Raw genomic sequence first — 19,727 nt, 5'->3', positions numbered from 1 at the left:
AGGCTCTATAAGACCCAGAGCCTTCCCTCTCCTTCGGTGAGTATCGGTTTCTTATTTTTATTTTCACTTCAGACTCCCTTTAAGTTTACCGTAAGCTAATAAGACAGATATTTGTGGTACTTGCTGCTGAGATTTAGGTTAATTTTTCAAATCCTCAAAATACACATCAACTCTTATGGCTCTGAACATCCCAAAAAACTGAATCTAAATTAAAACTTCAATCAAAGCCTGAGGGCCCTTTTCCAGTAGCTGCATTTTTGCCAAAAAATGCAAAATGCATGTGTTTGCTGATTCTGAAGTGCAGCCTGTTTAAAATAATAATCTTGGGTGGCCTTTTCCACTGCTGCGTTCCAATTAACAAAAAAAAAAAACTTCAGGTACTGAAGTCTAGTAAAAGACTTGAGATACAGGTTCTCTTTAAGCAGAGTTTTTCGGAGAAGAAGATGTTCCTTGTGTAAGGCCACATACAGCCAGTTACCAGGAACGTGGACCTCTAGAAAGCCACATAATGGGTCAGTTAGACCTTAGACAACGGGAATGGTAAACAAAGCCAATGTTTATAAAACATTGCATTCTTTGTATGTAGGGTATAAAGCAATGGAATATGAAATGATATTAATGATGAGGTGGGTCATATGCTCATGCCAGCCAATGGTAGGCTTAGGGGTATGGCTCGGGTGATGTCAGAATGTAACTCTTTGATGTTCATATAAATTAGGGGGACCGGAGGGAAAACGGTACTATACTTTCCAGCTATCCGGCTCTCTCTATGCTTCCTAGTTAGAATACTAGCTTCCTGTCTGTATGCTGTAAATATATGTAATGTACATAGGAAAGACTACTTATACTCTGAAGAAATCAACCTGTAACACAAGATGCGTAATAAACCCCTTTGTAAGGTGAAGAAGGCTGTCTCCGCTCTATCTCCTGTATGCTTTCGCTGTGAGTTGCAGCTCTGATGATTTGCTGGTGCCGGAGCAAAAGGTGTGTGGTGCTGTTGCCAATAGCAACCAACATATAGATTCTTACACGATGATTATGCGTTTTGTGTTTCAATGTAAAGTATAGGAACACATGAAAAACACATAGAAAAGCGTTTTGCGTCTTGTATTGATTTAACCACTAGTATCTATTTTTAAACACTTGCCAATGAGAAAAACGGAAACGCAAATGCATAAAAAAGCCCAAAAAACACATCAAAATAGGTCAAAAACGTGTTTTACAGTGGAAAAGGACCCTTACACAGGACATATTTCATAGCAGCTTGCAAAGCTGTCCTTTCACCTGGCTTACTGGACATGTGCATTAAAGGCTGCTCACGAAATAAGATCTTGATGCACAATACATTAGTTGTCTGATGGTAATACCTGCTGTTACTCCAAAGCCAGAGCTTGCTGCTTCCTCTTCCAGAGTATGTAGCTGGCAAACCCCATTGTCCTCTGCGTCCATGTGCAAAGGTGTGGTGAGAAGAAACTTCCTGCACAAGGAAACATAAAGCAAAATAATGACATAGCCATAACATGTCAGATGGCCGCCAGCAGGTCCTCTCTACTCCCTTAGCCTGGCCAGGGCTTCGGACCATGTTGGTATCACGGAGAGGTGCGCGGTGGGCATTGCCAACGCGTGTGTGTATTCAGTGTAACACAAGCCAGTTTGTTAAATAATGTTATCAAAAATGATCCTCACATTTCAGTCTGCAGACAGCAATGATTTCTCAGCTATGGTGGATCATTGAACATACGCTAAAGCTTCATACAAAAGTTAAATGTTTTTTGGCTGAGGTGACCTGTAGGGGTTGTCTCTGCCAAGATCCTAGAGGGTGTACAGCAGCCATGTGTTGCAGAGAAATCTGGAGTGTCAGATCATCTTAGTCAAGCACATTGTTCTCCTCCTTGCTCTTCTAGAAGCCACTCCATAGTGCAGGGCAAGCTATCGCTCCTCCCAACTTCATAGCAACTGAATGTGTCGCTAGCCTATAGGCTAGTGATGTGTCTGTAAAATGCTGCAGCTCGAGGAGTTAAGCCTGATGCCTGCAACACTAACTGCGTGTGAATGAACCTTTATATGGTTGCGGTGCACACACTCTGCACCCCAAGAGGGTAGTTTTTTTTTCTGCACTAAAGTTTAAATTTCCTTTAGGCTGGTTTCACACCAGGACGTTGCGTATTAGGGGACGTTATGGTCGCATAACGTGCCCCTAACGCAACGCCTGGTGCTCCCTGCTTTGGACGTCAGAGTGAGCCGCGTTGTGCAGCTCACTCTGGCGTCCGTGATGCGCACTCTTGGATGCATGCGGCATCACGTGGTCCCGCCGGCCAATCGCCGCACAGAGCGGCCGCTCCAGGAAGTAAACACTGCACGTTACTGAGTGCAGTGAATATTAATTAGCCATGTGCCTGGCCGCTCTCCCCTCCTCCCCAACATGACTGAGCATGTGCAAGCAGTCTAACGCGGCTCTGCCGCTTACAAAGTACTGCATGCAGTACGTTATATTATGGCGCAGCGTTACTAAGTAACGCAACGTGGGCACTGTGAACAGCCCATTGATTTTTCATTGCTGTGCGGTGGGGTGCGTTACAGGCTGCTGTAACGTGCGCTTGTAACGTCCCACTGTGAAACCAGCCTTAAAGTTAATAACTTATTCTGGGTGGAGTATTTTTGCTTGCAGTTATATTATAAATAAAATGAAATAATTTTCCCCAAGAGTTCAGTGCATCAAGACCAACATGTTGTTTAAGAAAAGTGAATGCAGTGCTAGGAATATGACACTAGCTTACTTGTTAGTTTTACTTTCGATCAAGAGCCACCTGTCTTCTGCTACCAGGAAAACAGCCTTGAGATTGATAGGCAAGGAGATTGTGTGGGTAGTTCCCTCCAGCACATCCAGGACATTGATGGAATTGCTGCAAAACAATAATATAAATTGCTATTGAGACACATACTGGCATAACAAAGTCACATAAATATAGTATCTGCGTCATGAACATACCCATATTCCTTAAAGAACACCAGCCAATTTTTGTGTGAAAATTCCCTGCACATTTTGTAGGTCACCTAAAAGAAAAAATGGTAATTATAAATGCAGTTAAATATATATGCAATTGTTAGGAAGTATCTCTGCATTTAGTTAACAATATAAAATTATAGTATTCCCTTCTTAAACCAAACCTGCAGTGAAAATAAACTTATAAGATAATGACAAACAGAGGTGCCAAAAGGATAAAAGTCAATACAAAGTTTAAAAGTCAGGGGAGGCCGAGGTGGATTTCCCTCCTCCAAGTAGACACAACAAACAATTGCTAGAGTTCAGCCAAATATTTATTCACATACTCCAGAAAGTGCAACACGTTTCGCAGGCATACCACGCTTCTTCAGGCTATGAACGGAGCATAAAACTCATGTAGGTCTAGTACAAAGCAACTCCATTCATAGCCTGAAGAAGCGGGATATGCCTGCGAAACGCGTTGCACTTTCTGGAGTATGTGAAAAAATATTTGGGTGAACTCTATCAACAGTTTGTTGTGTCTACTTGGAGGAGGGAAATCCACCTCAGCCTCCCCTGACTTTTAAACTTTTTATCGACTTTTATCCTTTTGGTGCCTCTGTTTTTGCTTTTATATGTTCTAAGTCCACCCTTGGTGGAGGGGTGTTGCCGCCATTTTTTTCGATCTACAGAGAGCGACTTCGTAATCCTGAGTGGGGACAGGTCTAATCTCCCCACCTGCCTTTACAGTGGTTGCCTGGAAGGTAACCCTGGTTTGTGAGTATTAATATCATATACTTACTTTGTCACATCCATATTACCAGTACACTACACCAGCGTTTTTCAACCGCTGTTCCGCGGCACACTAGTGTGCCGCGGGATGTTGCCTGGTGTGCCGTACAGGTCTGGCCTCTCGCTCCTCCCCTCCCCGCCGCTCCTGTCACCTTATCATGAGTGGGCGGCCGCTTGTTCGATTAGATTCCCCCGTAGTAGCCGCTCTCCTCTGTGGCATCTCCTATTATAGCAGCGCGCTCGGCGGCTGCTGTGATGAACAGGAAGCGGTAAAGCGGTTGCCATGGTAACGGCGATGCATATCGCCGCTACAGGAAGCAGCTGTACCGCTTCCTGCTCATCACAGCAGCCGCCGAGCGCGCGCTGCTGTAATAGGAGATGCCACAGAGGAGAGCGGCTACTATGGGGGAATGTAATCGGACAAGCGGCCGCCCGCTCATGATAAGGTAACAGGAGCGGTGGCCGCGGAGGGGGGAGGGGCACACCTACCCATACTAGTAAGCTATCTTGGGCACTATACTAGCTATACTGGGCACTACCTACCTATACTGGGCACTTTACTGGCTATACTGGGGCACTACCTACCCATACTGGGCACTATACTGGGGCACTACCTATCCATGCTGGGACTATACTAGCTATACTGGGGCACTATACTAGCTATACTGGGGTAACTATACTAGCCATACTGGGGCAACTAAACTCCCTATACTGGGGCAACTATGCTAGCTATGCAGCCTCACCCCCCCCCCCATAGCCGGCTGCGCATGGCACTGTCCACTAGGTCGCGCAAACACCCGCGCCCCCGACCCCCCCCCCCCCCGCCGTTCCCCGGAGAAAAATTTGGTCAGAAAGTGTTCCCCGGGCCGGAAAAAGTTGGGAAACACTGCTCTACACTATAATGGACTCTCGGTGTGCTACACGCAAGAATGGTAGAAGGGCATAGACAGCCCTTCTACCGTTCTAATCATATGCGCTGCACAGCAGTGTGATGCGCAATTGCACTGCTGCATGCATTTTTCAAGAATCGCAACGCTGACCTATTCACTGTAGCAGCAGCGCAGCACATAGCAGTGCAAATGGCTGTGTGATCGTACGCAATGGTGTCAATTCACTAAAGGCATTTTGTTAAAACAAAAAGCTTCAGTATTTTACCGCAGTCGTTAATTAATGTTTTTGTGCTGTATTCATTAAAAAAGTATCGAGTGCGGTGTAAATTCGTTATTTTTTCATATGTGTTTGACATGGGGTCGGTAAACTGCCGATAAGATGGTGATAACTGTTAAATGTGCGGAAAGCATTCCTTAAATTATCGGCAGAAGTGAAGGCTTGCATTGACTTCTGGGTAACGGAGGGCGTGGCTGTAGTTTGCCGTCATTACAGGGAGGACGGATGGTGGAGAAAGATGTGGGGAGAAGGAACTTCTGAGACACGCAATGGCAGAGATGAAGAGCAGAGACGTGGCGACAAGGATGATATGAAGGGATGGTCAGATCATGTTTTACCTCAGGTACAATAACATAGATATCGACAGCTCTACAGTGGAGATAAACTGTTCTTATTTTACGTGTGGTCACACCCCCCTTTTCTTTTTAAAGTGAATACTTTTTTTTTTTTTTTGCAAAATACCGAATATTTACTGAATATTTATGGAATATTTATCGAATGCGGTAATATATGCGGTAAATATTAATGAATTGCAAACAGGACTTAAAATTACCGATTATTTATCGAACATTCGGTAAAACTGTCGGTAACCCTTAGTGAATTGACACCATTGCGTTCCAATCGCACAGCCATCTGTGCTAATTGATGTGAACAATGTTAACATAGGCTGTCAGCTCTAACGTGTTTTTACATACAGGGAAATGTGCACTGCGTGTGAATAAAAATAAAAAAAATCCTAAAATTGGGCTTTAACGACTTTATACCCCGCGGTACGAATTTCTCCGTCCCTCCCCCCCCCCCTAAAAAACCAAGGGACGGAGAAATCCGTACCTCCCGCGCTAGCGCCGCTGTCTGCGCTCCCGCCGCTCGTGTACGCCGCCACCCGCTCGCCCGGAGATCAATGAACGGGAAAATCCATTCCCGTTCGTTGATCTAAGCCCCTGCAATGATCTGCTGCTTCTATGAGAAACAGCGCGATCATTGTGATTTTCCCAGCCTCGTAGTGCTTCCTGTAAGCGTCCTTCCGGATGCTTACAGGTCGCATGAACACAAACTCACTGTGGTTATCTTGTGGCCAAATAGTAAAACTACACCCTAAAGCCTTTTACATATACAAATACAGTAGTTTTACACAATAAATTAACTCATTACCTCCCACACTCCCCCAATTTCTTTTTTTTTTGTTTATTAAAAAAAAAATACAATAAAACAAACAAACAAATAGTTACCTTAGGGACTGAACTCTTTAAATATTTATGTCAAGAGAGTATAACACTGTTACTTTATAAACTACAGGCTTGTAATTAGGGATGGATGCAAAACTGAAAAAAATGCACCTTTATTTCCAAATAAAATATTGGCACCAAACATTGTGATCGGGACATAATTTAAATGGTTTTATAACCGGGACAAATGGGCAAATACATTTCATGGGTTTTAATTACAGTAGCATGCACTATTTAAAAACTATAATGGCCGAAAACTGAAAAATAATAATTTTTTCCCACATTTTTTCCTATTTTCCCATTAAAACACATTTAGAATAAAATAATTCTTGGCATAATGTCCCACCTAAAGAAAGCCTAATTGGTGGCGAAAAAAACAAGATATAGTTCATTTCATTGCGATAAGTAATAATAAAGTTATAGACGAATGAATGGAAGGAGCGCTGAAAGGTGAAAACTGCTCTGGTGTTCAAGGGGTAAAACCCCTCAGTGGTCAAGTGGTTAAATAGTACCTTTATTTACACAGACCTGTATGTAAAGCCTAAAAGAGGCACATCTAAGGAGCCGAAGAATATGCTTCAAAAATAGGGATCATCAATGAAAAACAGGACCAGCTGTGGTGTATAGATAAAATAGTAATAGCATATAAATATAACTGCACTCACTGCATTTATTTTCTGCATACTATAGTAGAGAAAAAGCACCATGTATATTATTGCTGTGCTATCTGTTGTCATTAGGTATGGTCACATTATGCTACATAAGCCAGCCTCCAGCAGTGGCAGTTATGGTCACATGATGCTGCATAAGCCAGCCTCCAGCAGTGACAGTTATGGTCACATGATGCTGCATGAGCCAGCCTCCAGCAGTGACAGTTATGGTCACATGATGCTGCATAAGCCAGCCTCCAGCAGTGGCAGTTATGGTCACATGATGCTGCATAAGCCAGCCTCCAGCAGTGGCAGTTATGGTCACATGATGCTGCATGAGCCAGCCTCCAGCAGTGGCAGTTATGGTCACACTAGGCTGCATAAGCCAGCCTCCAGCAGTGGCAGTTATGGTCACATGATGGTGCATGAGCCAGCCTCCAGCAGTGGCAGTTATGGTCACATGATGCTGCATGAGCCAGCCTCCAGCAGTGGCAGTTATGGTCACATGATGCTGCATGAGCCAGCCTCCAGCAGTGGCAGTTATGGTCACATGATGCTGCATGAGCCAGCCTCCAGCAGTGACAGTTATGGTCACATGATGCTGCATGAGCCAGCCTCCAGCAGTGGCAGTTATGGTCACACTAGGCTGCATAAGCCAGCCTCCAGCAGTGGCAGTTATGATCACACGATACTGCATGAGCCAGCCTCCAGCAGTGGCAGTTATGGTCACATGATGCTGCATAAGCCAGCCTCCAGCAGTGACAGTTATGGTCACATGATGCTGCATGAGCCAGCCTCCAGCAGTGGCAGTTATGGTCACATGATGCTGCATAAGCCAGCCTCCAGCAGTGGCAGTTATGGTCACACGATACTGCATGAGCCAGCCTCCAGCAGTGGCTTGAGCCAAGGGAAATCCCCTCAACTGTCACTCCAGGTTTAGCAGCAGTTAGTGCAGCAGCATAACTGGTGTGCTCCCTGAACTCCTTTCTGAATTTGGACAATACCTACATTTATAACATGTTTTGTCAACTGGTCTTCTACGTTTGGCTCTGCCTGGTGCTCCCATTCATTGCCTGGCAGTTTGTCATCATTTGTGGCAGAATCTGGACTCTGGCTGGATACGGTAAGCATCAGCACTACACACACAGGGCCGGAATATCCGTCAGGCACCTCAAGCAGACGATTAGGGCCCAATTCTGGTTCTAAGGGGCCCCATCAGCACCTAATCCACTGGTATCTTTTGGTAGAATAGTAATACTCTTACCTGTCTGCTGCAGCGCAGCTGCCGCTGTGCTAGTGCACTGGTATATATCCGTTTCTGTAAATGTGCTGAGCGGCTCCTGGCCTGTTGCCATGGTGAAGAGACGCGCTCTCTGTTTGTAGAGAGTTAGCGTGATCACTGTGGTTGGCTGACGCTGCTGACTGCATTCTCCCCTAGCACTGATCGAGTCTGGCCCTCCCCTTCCTCCTGATTGTGGCTCAGCGTGACAGGCAGACATCAGGTGACCCTGGACAGTTTACTAGGAAGAGTTTAGCTAAAGAAGGAAAGTCTGATGGATCACACTCATCTCTCCCCTGGTGCTGGATGGCCCCGGAGTCAGAAGTTCAGTCAGGGCAGCATTCACTTGTGGAATGGGAGTCAGATAACACAGGAGGCAGATAAGGATGGAGCACACTTATGGGGTCAGGCTGTCACTGGGATCTGTCTGGCAGTGCAGGGGACTCAGAAAACTGTGAGATGTAAGCTCTATCCTGCATTCTACTGATAATGATATGGTCACCAGGGGCATAGCAATAGGGGGTTGCAGAGGTTGCGACCGCATCGGGGCCCTTGGACCAGAGGGGCCCCCGAGGGGCTCTCTCTCAACTGCAGTATTAGCTTTCTATTGGTTCTGTGCTCATAATAATCACTTCTTTACATGCATTGAATGATAATAATCATTAAAGGGGCACTATTGCAAATTCCCTTGTTTTTAGTCCCTTTAACATAAATATGTGCAAGTGGAGCGATGTTATTGCCACTTATTGTAGCTGATCAAAAGGATTTTTTACATTGCCACTAACCATTTATAGCTAGTGAGTCACGTCGGAAGATTTACCTTTCTGATGCGACTTAGCATAATCCATTCTGCAGTAGGAGGCATCTGTATTTGTGGATACTGCAGCCGTTACATCCCCCCCCCCCCCCCTCTAGTCAGCCCAGCTAAGTTTGGTCCAACTTGTAACTGCACTATGTAGCCCCATAACCTCAGCATAGGTAGCCCTTAGGATAAGTAACACTAACGCGCGTGCGCACGCACGCACGCACACAGTTCAGCATAGGTAGCCCTTAGGATAAGTAATATAGCGCTCAGAATAGGTAGTTGTATTTGACAAGATGTTTAGAGATTTAATCTGGAATAAAAAGCAACCACGGATTAAACTGGAGAGGTTACAATACCCTAAAGATGAGGGCGGGTTGGCTGTTCCCAACCCATGGATATACTTCTTAGCCTCTCAGCTACAACATTTGGGTGGGTGGGAACAGAATGATTTAAAAGAATCCAGCAGGAATCTACTTAATTACTGGTTGGGTACGAACTCAATCTACGAAGCGCTGGAGGGTGGTAGGGCCAACCTCACGGATCCAAAAATGCCTACTTTGGCTCTTATGCATAAGACATGGCATAAGATTCGGTACTTACAGAAGTTAGAAGGGTATACTAAATTTACACCAATCTGGCGGAATTCAAATCTTCCGGAACTGAACAACTAAAGGTCCGTACACACGCCGGACTTTAGGCAACGACGGGTCCGTCGTTGCCTCCCGCTGGGTGGGCGTGCCAGCGACAGTCCGGCGTGTGTACGCTCTGTCGTCAGACTGATACGGCTGTTTCTGAGCGATCCGCCCGGCGGATCGCTCAGAAACAGCCGTATCAGTCTGACGACAGAGCGTACACACGCCGGACTGTCGCTGGCACGCCCACCCAGCGGGAGGCAACGACGGACCCGTCGTTGCCTAAAGTCCGGCGTGTGTACGGACCTTTAGACTTTGGCTATAGGTGGGAGGGGGCAGGTGTAGACAAGTTGAGCCTAATCTTTCCTAATGATAAATTAATATCTTTAAATGCTCTATCGCAGCTAATGCCAAATACTCCTAAGGGAATACTTCACTTTCAGCATTTACGCTTTGCCCACGCTGCAAAGAAACAGGCAGAAACATTCCAATTTAGATCGCAGGCATCTCCTGTGCTAAATATAGTCGCACAGGCCTGTACTAGACAAGGTTTAATATCCCTGTGCTATGGCATGCTACTAGATGACTTTCTTGGTAAATTCCCACTAGTATGTAGAAGGGCCTGGGATAAAGATATTCCAACGTTATCAGATCAGGAATGGTTAGAGGCGCTGCAGGCGGTTCCATTGCTCTCAATCAATGCCACTCAAAAATTAACGCAGCTACAAATTATCCATAGGACACATTATACACCTAGTCGTCTGTATCGCTTTGGTATGCTCCCTTCCCCGACCTGCACCAGATGTGCTAGAGATCACGGGGATCTCCTACACATGCTATGGAACTGCCCCAAACTTAGGAGGTACTGGGGAGGTGTATTGGATGCTATAGATCAAATATTTCAAATAAAAATCCCGCGCACAGCACTAGTATGTATTTTAGGAGCATATGAGGACGGGAATATATCTGAACACACGAGAATAGCTGTGTTGAGATCATTATTTATAGCTAGAAAATTGATACTGCAACTCTGGAAGCAAGCTAACCCCCCGTCCCTGAAAAAGTGGATTAAACAAATCAATGATTCTTTAAAACTTGAAAAGATTATATATGCACACAGAAATGCAAATGAAAAATTTGAAAAAATATGGTGTAAATGGCTGAATGCGCCGGACTTTGTCGATCCAGAAATAGTGCGAGAACGTATACTGGCTACAATAGGATTATCTAGAAGCTCTGTAAGGGCTGGTTCAGACGGGCGTTTTTGTGGCGTTTAACGCAGCGTTTCAGACGCAGCGTTTTTTGGGATCTACTGCCATCCCATGCAAGTGAATGGGAGCGTTTAGAGCTGGCTTTTGCAGGCTTTCATGAAAGCCTGGCAGTAGATCCCAGCGTTGCGTCTAGTCTCAAAAGCAACATGCTGCTTTCAGAGGCAGTAAACGCGAGGAAACAATAGCAGAGACCAGAACTGCTAGCCTTGAACGCTTGTCAAAAGCCTTCAAAAGCTAGCTTTTAAACGCTGGCGTTTAAACGCTGGCGTTTGAACGCAATGCCAAGCAAAAGCTCAGCAGACGCCCGTGTGAACCAGCCCTAAATAACATGTGATACCGAATCTTTGCTGTACAAAACAATGTTCTTTTTTGTTTTCCTGCTGTATGCTAACTGAGGGATGCAATGTACTTTCTGTATTTATTGGTGACCTCAATAAAGCTTTTTTGTTGAACAAAAAAAAAGAATAGGTAGTTGCCGGCCGTAGATAGGCAGCTGTGTAAAAATATCTAAAGAATGAGAGGGAGATTTAAAATATAAAATCCAAGAACATTTGTATTCAGAAAACAAAGTGAAATCTATATTAAAATGTAACACTACTCATTTTACTTTTGTTACACTGCTGGGGCCTGCAGCATTTTCCCCAGCAACACCCTGCAGTGTAACTGCACAAACCATATGGTGCGATCTAGCCACTGGTGTATAGTGAGCCTACTATAGCTAACAAAATGTGCAGAGCCAGATCAATCCAACATGCATACAGCCTGTTTCAGCCTAGTACTAAGTAATACCCAGACAGCTCATGGCGGCCCAGAACAACGTGGAAGTTATACAGAGAGCTTTTTGGTCTCTTTTATTCCTTTATACCTTCCAAGTGGTTTTGGGTCACTCCGAGCTGTCGGCTTTTCCCCTGAAGCCCAAGCAGGTCCGTGCTGCTGCACAGGCGCATTGTGGCCGGGCTCATTCTTCTACTGGAGTGCAGGAGGACACAGCGCTGTAATGGCCCGGTGGAGGGAGATGGGGAAGCCTCTGGGGGATCGCTCTCCGGAAGTAAATATCTATTTTTTTTATTTAGAAATCTCACAGGTTCACTTTAAGAAAATCTCTGACTTTACTAAACACTGTTTTGTGATCATTTTGTGTGTTTAAACAACCTCAACCTCCCTGGCGGTAAGCCTGAGCTGAGCTAGCTGCGTGTGCATTCCGATCGCCGCCGCTCCGCGCTCGATTGCCACTGTTCACCTTGTCGCGCCACCCCCCCCCAGACCCTGTGCGCTGCCTGGCCAATCAGGGGTGGATCGGGACTCCCTTAGACTGACGTCATCCCGCCCCGTCACCATGGCGACGGGAGAAGCGCTTCAGGAAATCCCGTTCTTTGAACGGGATTTTCTGATCAAAGATCGCCTGAGGCTCACTACATGATATATAAAAAAAAATATTTAAAAAATAGTGTTGCGCTGGCCCCTGGCGGTTCCTAATAGACCGCCAGGGAGGTTAATAAGTAATAAAAAAGTGTATATTTTCTTTTGCTTAATGTGATGTTATTTTTCTGCAGTGCGGGGTCTCTTCTCCAGACCGCCCCTCGTCATCACGCCCAGCCCTGAGGCCATCCTGCTCTACTCACAGCTCATTGATGTGCAGAAAGCTCTGGTGAGTATTATTATTTTTCCCTATTGCAGCTAATTAACCCTTGTTGCTTTTCTTTCTACCACCTGTGACCTCAGGATGGAGGCTTTCTCCCTTGCTAAAACTTCATGGAATAATGACTTCTTTTCACCAAACTCTGGACTGTAATCTGTAAAACAATGTTTAGATGGAATCCTACATGACGTGACAAGATGAGATAGACGTGTGTATGTACAGAGCACAGCACACAAATAAATATATTGTGATACTTTTCTTCTTTCTCTGTCTGAAAAAGGTATGCTAGGCACACACCATACAATTTTCAGATTTACCGGTTTCTGATCGAATTTCTGATCTATCTTCCTTAGAAGTGAATGGTAAATTAATTAAAAAATCAATAAGAAATCAGATCCGACCAGAAAAGGGGGTGCAGTGCTGCGCAGGGGGGGGGGGGGGGGGGGGGGCTGGCAGCGGCAGTACAGTGACCCAGAGGCATGTCATTGTGCACACGACATGCCTCTGGGTCCCATTAGGATTATAATATGCCACCTCGAGTTGTCTTTAAGGGAACACTGCTAATTGGGTAGAATATTGATTGTTTTCTATCTTCATTAATAATGTAATATGTCATTCGTTTTCCAGCACCGTGAGAGAGCCATGCGGGCCATGAAGACTGCCCAGGCCATCCAGAAGTCGTGGGATGAGAAGACAGGCCGGCGAGTGCACCCAATGTTCCGGCTGAGTGAACCTGCTGTTCCAGGTATGAGGCTTGTAAAGGGAGTTGATTTCAGAACAAGAGTAGCCAAATGCTGTAATTAATTTGATTCCAGCATTCAGTTATCTTCCAGCTAAAATGCCACACAAGGACTTATGGACATTGGAGTTGGCATTTCAGCTATTGTTTACCTGAAACCCCAGACACTAAAGATGATGGGAGGTGAGACTAGGGCTTTGTTGTTGGTTAGACGTAGGCTATAATGTTCTACTTATTACCTGTACTACACATACAATACATCATCTCATAAGTTTATTTTTGCTTTAGATTTGCTTTATGTAAAACTTAAGGTGGCCATACATCAGGCGACTTGGTGGCCAATCGACCATCCAATTTGATTATTATAATAGAATTGGGTTAAAATTGGAGCCGCCAAGTGCATGCCCAATCGACTATGTGACCAATTTTGGCCTGAAATTGGTGGCATTAGTTGGTCAGACATGCTGTAAGATGTATGGCTTGCTAGATCGGGTGTGCGGCGATAACAGCAAGCGATATCGGGACGTGATGAACACAACAAAACTCCCAACACTCCCTCTCTAATGTGCAAGGAGTCCCCCGACACCCAGTGCTCTATACTTTACCTGTCCATGGCTGCCGCTAGTCCTCTGCTGGCTCCGGGTCCTCCATCCATACACGCGCCCCTCGTGGTTGCCAGGGTAACGGGATGACGTCACACACACGGCCACATGTACATCGGCAACCACGTGGGGCACATATAGGCATGAAGGACTGCGCCCGGAGCCAGCAGAAGACAAGCGGCGGCCACGGGCAGGTAATGTATAGTTCACTGGGTGGCACATTGCACATTAGGGTAACAGCGTTGGGCCAGCGAGGAGGCGGATGGGGTGTTACAAAGCCGATTCTGGATCGATTTCAGAAGATTCGAGAAAGATTGGTCTCTTGCTCGAATCTGCCCATCATTGCTAGATGTATGGCTACCTTAACTTTTATGATGACACCAAGGCCCCTATGCAATTAACTTTTTCTCCTTAGTTTTATCCTAGGTGATATTTTCACACCTTGTCAATAAAATGCCCTTTAAACCATCAGCAAACAAGAAAATACTCAAAATAATTTTTACCGTGTTTTTTCACCCACGTTTTGGCACCTTTTCAAATGCAAAGTGCTGAAAAGTGGTTTTAAAAAGAAGTTGAAAAATTATCTTCATGCAGAAAGGACGCTGGAGAAATTTGGTCGCCCAGAAGACCCAATAGTAGAATATCGGTAAATGTACCGATATTTTACTATAGCTAAACATAACCCTATTTTCACACTGAACCCTCCTACTCTTCCGATGCCTAACCTTAATTAACCCCTCCATGCCTTACTTTAATCACCCACCCCTGTGACGAACCGTACCCACTCACCCCCAATGCCTAACATTAACCACCCCCAACAGCTAACCTTAACCACCCACCCCCCCAAGGTTAACTTTAACCACCACCAATCGCTTAATAAAAAGAAAAAAAAGTTTTTCGAGCACCACCATAGGCACCCATTACAATACTGGAATCCCAATAAACAGTGCGCATTGCAGGTGGCCCCCGTGCCCAATATTTATCGGGCACCAAGGGTGCCCAATTTCTCCTCAATGCGGTATTTCAATGAGCGTCTGTGGCCGACACTAGCAGGGCTCCCAAATTTTCCATCACCAGAGAAAAAGTGAAATGCATAGGGGCCCATATGTCACTGATGGAGTTCTTTGTCAGTGAGGTAGAGCCCGGTCACATTTTCTCAGTTTGCAATCACTGGGAGGAGACATTTTCCTTAGCAAAATTAGAACCATTTTAATGTAATCTCATTTAATCTTGAGGCCATTATTTTGTGTGAACAGTATGACTGATCAACATGTTTTCTCACCTCCTGACAGAGACTCCGAGACGATTTGGCGGCCCTTTCTCCCGAGCTGGTCTGATGGACGGATGGTGGTAGACTGACCCATTTGGCTCCCCAGGAGAGGTAACCTGTGTCATCCCCACACACAGGGGCGTCTCTAGCCATTTTGTCACTCCAGGCGAGAAATCCTGTGGCGCCCCCCTCCCACCCGTGATTGCCCCGCAGCCCCATACTCCCCGCCCCTGTGGTGAACACCACCCCTGTGGTGAACCCCACCCCAAGACCCCCGAAAATCATACTACAGCAGCGTTTCACCAGAAAATACACTTATTGCGGCATGGGTTATATCAAGAGGGGGCACGCCACTCACTATGAGGGTCTCCCCTCTGCTGCTCTGCAGACTGTGTGCACACTGTGCAGCATGTGTCTCCCTCCTTCCGAGTCCTGCCCAGACCCACACAGCAGCAGGCATGATGCTATATGCCTGTATTATTTATTATCCATCCCAGGAGGCACTGCCTGCAGCGATATGGGGGGGGCGGAATCAGGGCCAGCCAGGATGCATATAAAAAAAAATATCGAGAGCAGCAGCAGATCTGCAGATGGCACTCACTGTGGGGAGAGGGGGCGGACCAGTAGGCGGCAGCACCGCACTCGCACATAAACTAATGTGCGTGCTGCTCGCTCGGAAAAGAGGAGAGGAAGGGCAGTGTACTCCCCAGGATTTTTTTCCAGCCAGGTGGCATGAAAAAGTAGCCGGGTGGGGTGTGACAGGGGAATGCAGGACCAGTGCAATTCTGCTTACAGCATAGGCGGAGGATGAGGAGACGACCCAATGTACCTGCTAGGTACACACAATGCAATTTTATGACAGATTTACTGTCAGATCGACTATTTCCAACATGTTAACTCTGATTTTCAATCGATTTTCCGTTCACTTCTATGGGAAACCGAGCAGAAATGTGATCAGAAATCAGATTGGACATGTTGGAAATAGTCGGTCTGACAGTAAATCTGTCAGAAAATTGCATTGTGTGTACCTAGCGTTAGGGAGAAATCGTTTCAGATTATTGTGCTCAGGTTCCCCCAGCGACATGATTGACAGCAAAGACGAGATTGTAAGATCTTCTGAGTACAGTTAGTGACATGACGGTAGGGATTAGATCATAAGCTCCTCTGTGGATAGTTAGTGACATCACAGAAGGGATAAGATTGTAAACTTCTCTGTTTGTAGTTAGTGACATAATGGCTGGGATCAGATTGTAAACTCCTCTGTGGATAGGTATGCCTGGTACACACCATGAGATGTTCTGGCATATTTTTTTACCTGATCAATTATTTCCAACATGCCCAATTTTCCAAAAGATTTGAATGAAAAATCAATTGGAAATCAGATGGGACATGCTGGAAATAATCGATCTGGCAGTAAATCTGCCAGAAAATCTCAGTGTGTACCAACCATTAGGGACATGACGGCAGCGATTAGATTGTAAAATCGTTTGTGGATAGTTAGTGTCATCACAGCAGGGATTAGATGGCAAGATCCTTTGTGGATAGTTAGTGTCATCACAGCAGGGATTAGATGGCAAGATCCTCTGTGGATAGTTAGTGTCATCACAGCAGGGATTAGATGGCAAGATCCTCTGTGGATAGTTAGTGACATCACGGCAGGGATTAGATGGCAAGATCCTCTGTGGATAGTTAGTGACATCACGGCAGGGATTAGACTGTAAAATCCTTCCTGGAAAGTAAGTGGCATGAAGGCATGCATTAGATTGTAAACTCTTCTGTGGATAGTTATTAACATGTTGACAGGGGTAATTCAATTATCATAAATAATAGGTATTGAACCAAAATAAGCAGCAAAAGCTGAATTAAAAAACAAAACAACACACACACACAGCCACCACCTATATTATCCCAGATGATCACCTACACACTGAAATCAGGCTATATAACAAAGCCCTGTGACAGGACAAGAAGAGTCCCCTCTGTATGCAGCTGGCCAGTGTCCTGTCTGGGAGACGCTGAGATCTGCAATCCACACACCGGGTCATCTTGAGGAGTGAGTAGGGGGAGAGGGGGCGCGAATCCACACTGCCAGGCAGCGCAGCCGCTCAGTAGATGAAAATAAATTCCTCACATTCCAGCCAGGCAGACTTCACATTATGCTAACCTGTGTTTGTAGCTTTTGCTTCTCTCTGCCTGGCTGTTCCGTGCACAGACCCCGGCTCCCTCCATGATCTTTCATTTGCCGCCAGCTTCCTCCACGTGTGTCACAACACAGCACTGCATAAGCCACTCCCCAAGCCATGCTATTGGATGGCTGGGCACCCCTGATTTGCTTGGGAACGCAGCGATTGGCTGCGCTGTTACACAGGCCTGTTTTCAAAGTAAGGAAGCCGGACAGCTCTACAAGATCCACCGGAGCTTGGAGAAAGAATGTCGGCCAGAATCAGTAATAGGCGAGCCCCTCCAGCCTGCCCGCGGCCACCCACTGCTGTTAGCCTGCCTATCTGCATACTTATGCAGGCTACAGACGGAGGTAGAGAGGCGAGAAAGCGTACGTGCAGACTGCAGCTGTGTCGGCATGATGATGTGCGCGGTTGGCTGCTTCTGCTTCGGCTGTTTTTTTTTTAGCTAGGTGGGCCAATGACAACAGCTGGGCGGGTTTAAAAACAGCCTAGCGGCCTGTCATCTAATTGGCCCGGGCAGAACACTGAAGGGGGCGGACCAGTAGGCGGCGCCGGGCACAGGCTGAGCTGCCTGTCACAGCCGGCGCGACCTGGCTGAAAAAAAATAAATAAATAAATAAACACGCACAGAGGCAGAGGGGTGACTTGGCGAGAGGGCGCCCACTTCCACCCACGGCGCCATAGGCAACAATTTATAGTTGCCTAGTGACACAAACGCCCCTGCCCACACACATACACAGTCAAAAATAGGTAGAATGTAGTGACCAGCAGGTAGTGAAAGATAGAGTGTAGTTGCCAGGAGGAAGTGACAGTTAGATTCTAGTGGTCTGCAGATAGAAATAGGTTGATTTTAGTAGCAGGCAGATAGAGATGGTTAAACTCTATTTGCTAGCAGGTAATGATTGTAGATTCTTGTAGCAGGCAGGTATATTCTAAGGGCCCATTTCCACTTGTGAATGGGAGCCAATGCGTCTACGCATCACCTCCACTCCAATTCGTGTCACTTCCGCGTCTCTCACTGCGGAAGTGTATTGGAGGAGTCGGCGGGCGGACGCGACTGTGCGAGAATCTTCAGCATGCTGCAGATACTCTGATCGCTCCACACCGCTCCACGAAACCAGCACGCAATGGAAACTGTCCCATTGTCGTGCATTGGTTACAGTACAGCCGTGGTGTGATGCGTCTATGTAGCCACATCGCACTGCGTGTAATGGAAATAGGCCCTAAAGCCGCATCTACACGAGTAGATGCGGCCGCGATGCTCCTTATCAATCGAGCCGCTGATGCGGCTCGATTGATAAGAGCCGACAGGCCGGATCTCCGCACCGCCGATTTCCTGCTCGCTCCCAGCGAGGGGACAATGGCAGGGAATCGAGCGGAAGATAAGCGGCGCCGGCGGGGACAAGCAGGCACGAGAGGGGAATCGAATGCGGCGCACGCGCGGCGAGCAGTGACGTGGCGGGCACGCAGAAGAGGCGAGCCGGCAGCTAATCGAGCCGCCGGATCGCAGCCTCATCTACCCGTGTAGATGAGGCTTAACAGTAGGCAGCAGGAGGAGGTGGTGAGCGGTGCCAGCAGTAGGAGGTGATGAGCAGGAGGAGGTGACAAGGAGCAATGATGGCAGGTAAGGGGTGATAATCAGCAATGGCAGCAGAAAGAGGTGAACAGCAGTGATGAGGGAAGAAAGAGGTGACAAGGAGTAAAGACAGCAGAGGGTGAAAGCGGCGGGTGGTCAGTGGGTGGATGTGCAGGACTCCCTGAGTGAAGAGCCTATTCCACCACTGGGGCTACAGCAGCAGCAATACAGCATGTCCTCGGTAACCATCAGAGTAATTTGTGACCAGTGCGAGGGCCAGAAACATCCTGAGAGCTCTTGCAGCTTTATTTCCATCAGGGCCACTTCAACCACTAAATATTCACTTACTTATCGGATATGACACAAAGTGGATCTCCTTGTTGAGGTGATGACCGGTGCATGAGGACATAGGGGCGCTTCCTGGATTAGGGCAGATGGCGGAACATCCGCTCATATCGAGTGCACCTGGGTTTCCCTCCATGGATTTCCATATTACCGGACTTGACTTTCTTTCACTGCATGGCCACGGGAGGCTTTTTTAGCCCCGTGGCAGACGCATTGTGGGGCTCAGTCCCCTCTTGTATAGATCAGAGCTATACGCTCTGGTCAGACACATTGTGGGGCTCAGTCCCCTCTTGTATAGATCAGGGCTATACGCTCTGGTCAGACACTTTGTGGGGCTCAGACCCCTCTTGTATAGATCAGAGTTATACGCTCTGGTCAGACACATTGTGGGGCTCAGACCCCTCTTGTATAGATCAGAGCTATACGCTCTGGTCAGACAAATAGTGGATCTCCTTGTTGAGGTGATGACCGGTGCATGAAGAAGGGAACTTCCTAGATTAGGGCAGATGGCGGAACATCCCCTCATATCGAGTGCACCTGGGTTTCCCTCCATGGATTTCCATATTAC

The 19,727-nt window shown here is 46.6% G+C and overlaps 1 protein-coding gene across 1 annotated transcript in view; it reads right to left on the bottom strand.

The window, feature by feature from the left end:
- The window catches only part of VWA8 (von Willebrand factor A domain containing 8), a 476,746-nt gene that overhangs the window by 175,738 nt on the left and 281,281 nt on the right, over positions 1-19,727 (bottom strand). Inside the window, exons 32-34 of the mRNA XM_068267802.1 lie at positions 2,990-3,054; positions 2,778-2,903; positions 1,368-1,477 (exon numbers count right to left, since the gene is read on the bottom strand). Of these exons, the coding sequence (XP_068123903.1) occupies positions 1,368-1,477; positions 2,778-2,903; positions 2,990-3,054 (301 nt within the window). The remainder of the gene's footprint in view (positions 1-1,367; positions 1,478-2,777; positions 2,904-2,989; positions 3,055-19,727) is intronic.

The sequence above is a fragment of the Hyperolius riggenbachi genome, chromosome 2 (genome assembly GCF_040937935.1).
Source record: "Hyperolius riggenbachi isolate aHypRig1 chromosome 2, aHypRig1.pri, whole genome shotgun sequence".
Taxonomy (NCBI): domain Eukaryota; kingdom Metazoa; phylum Chordata; class Amphibia; order Anura; family Hyperoliidae; genus Hyperolius; species Hyperolius riggenbachi.
This window is presented reverse-complemented; position numbering and strand designations above follow the sequence as displayed.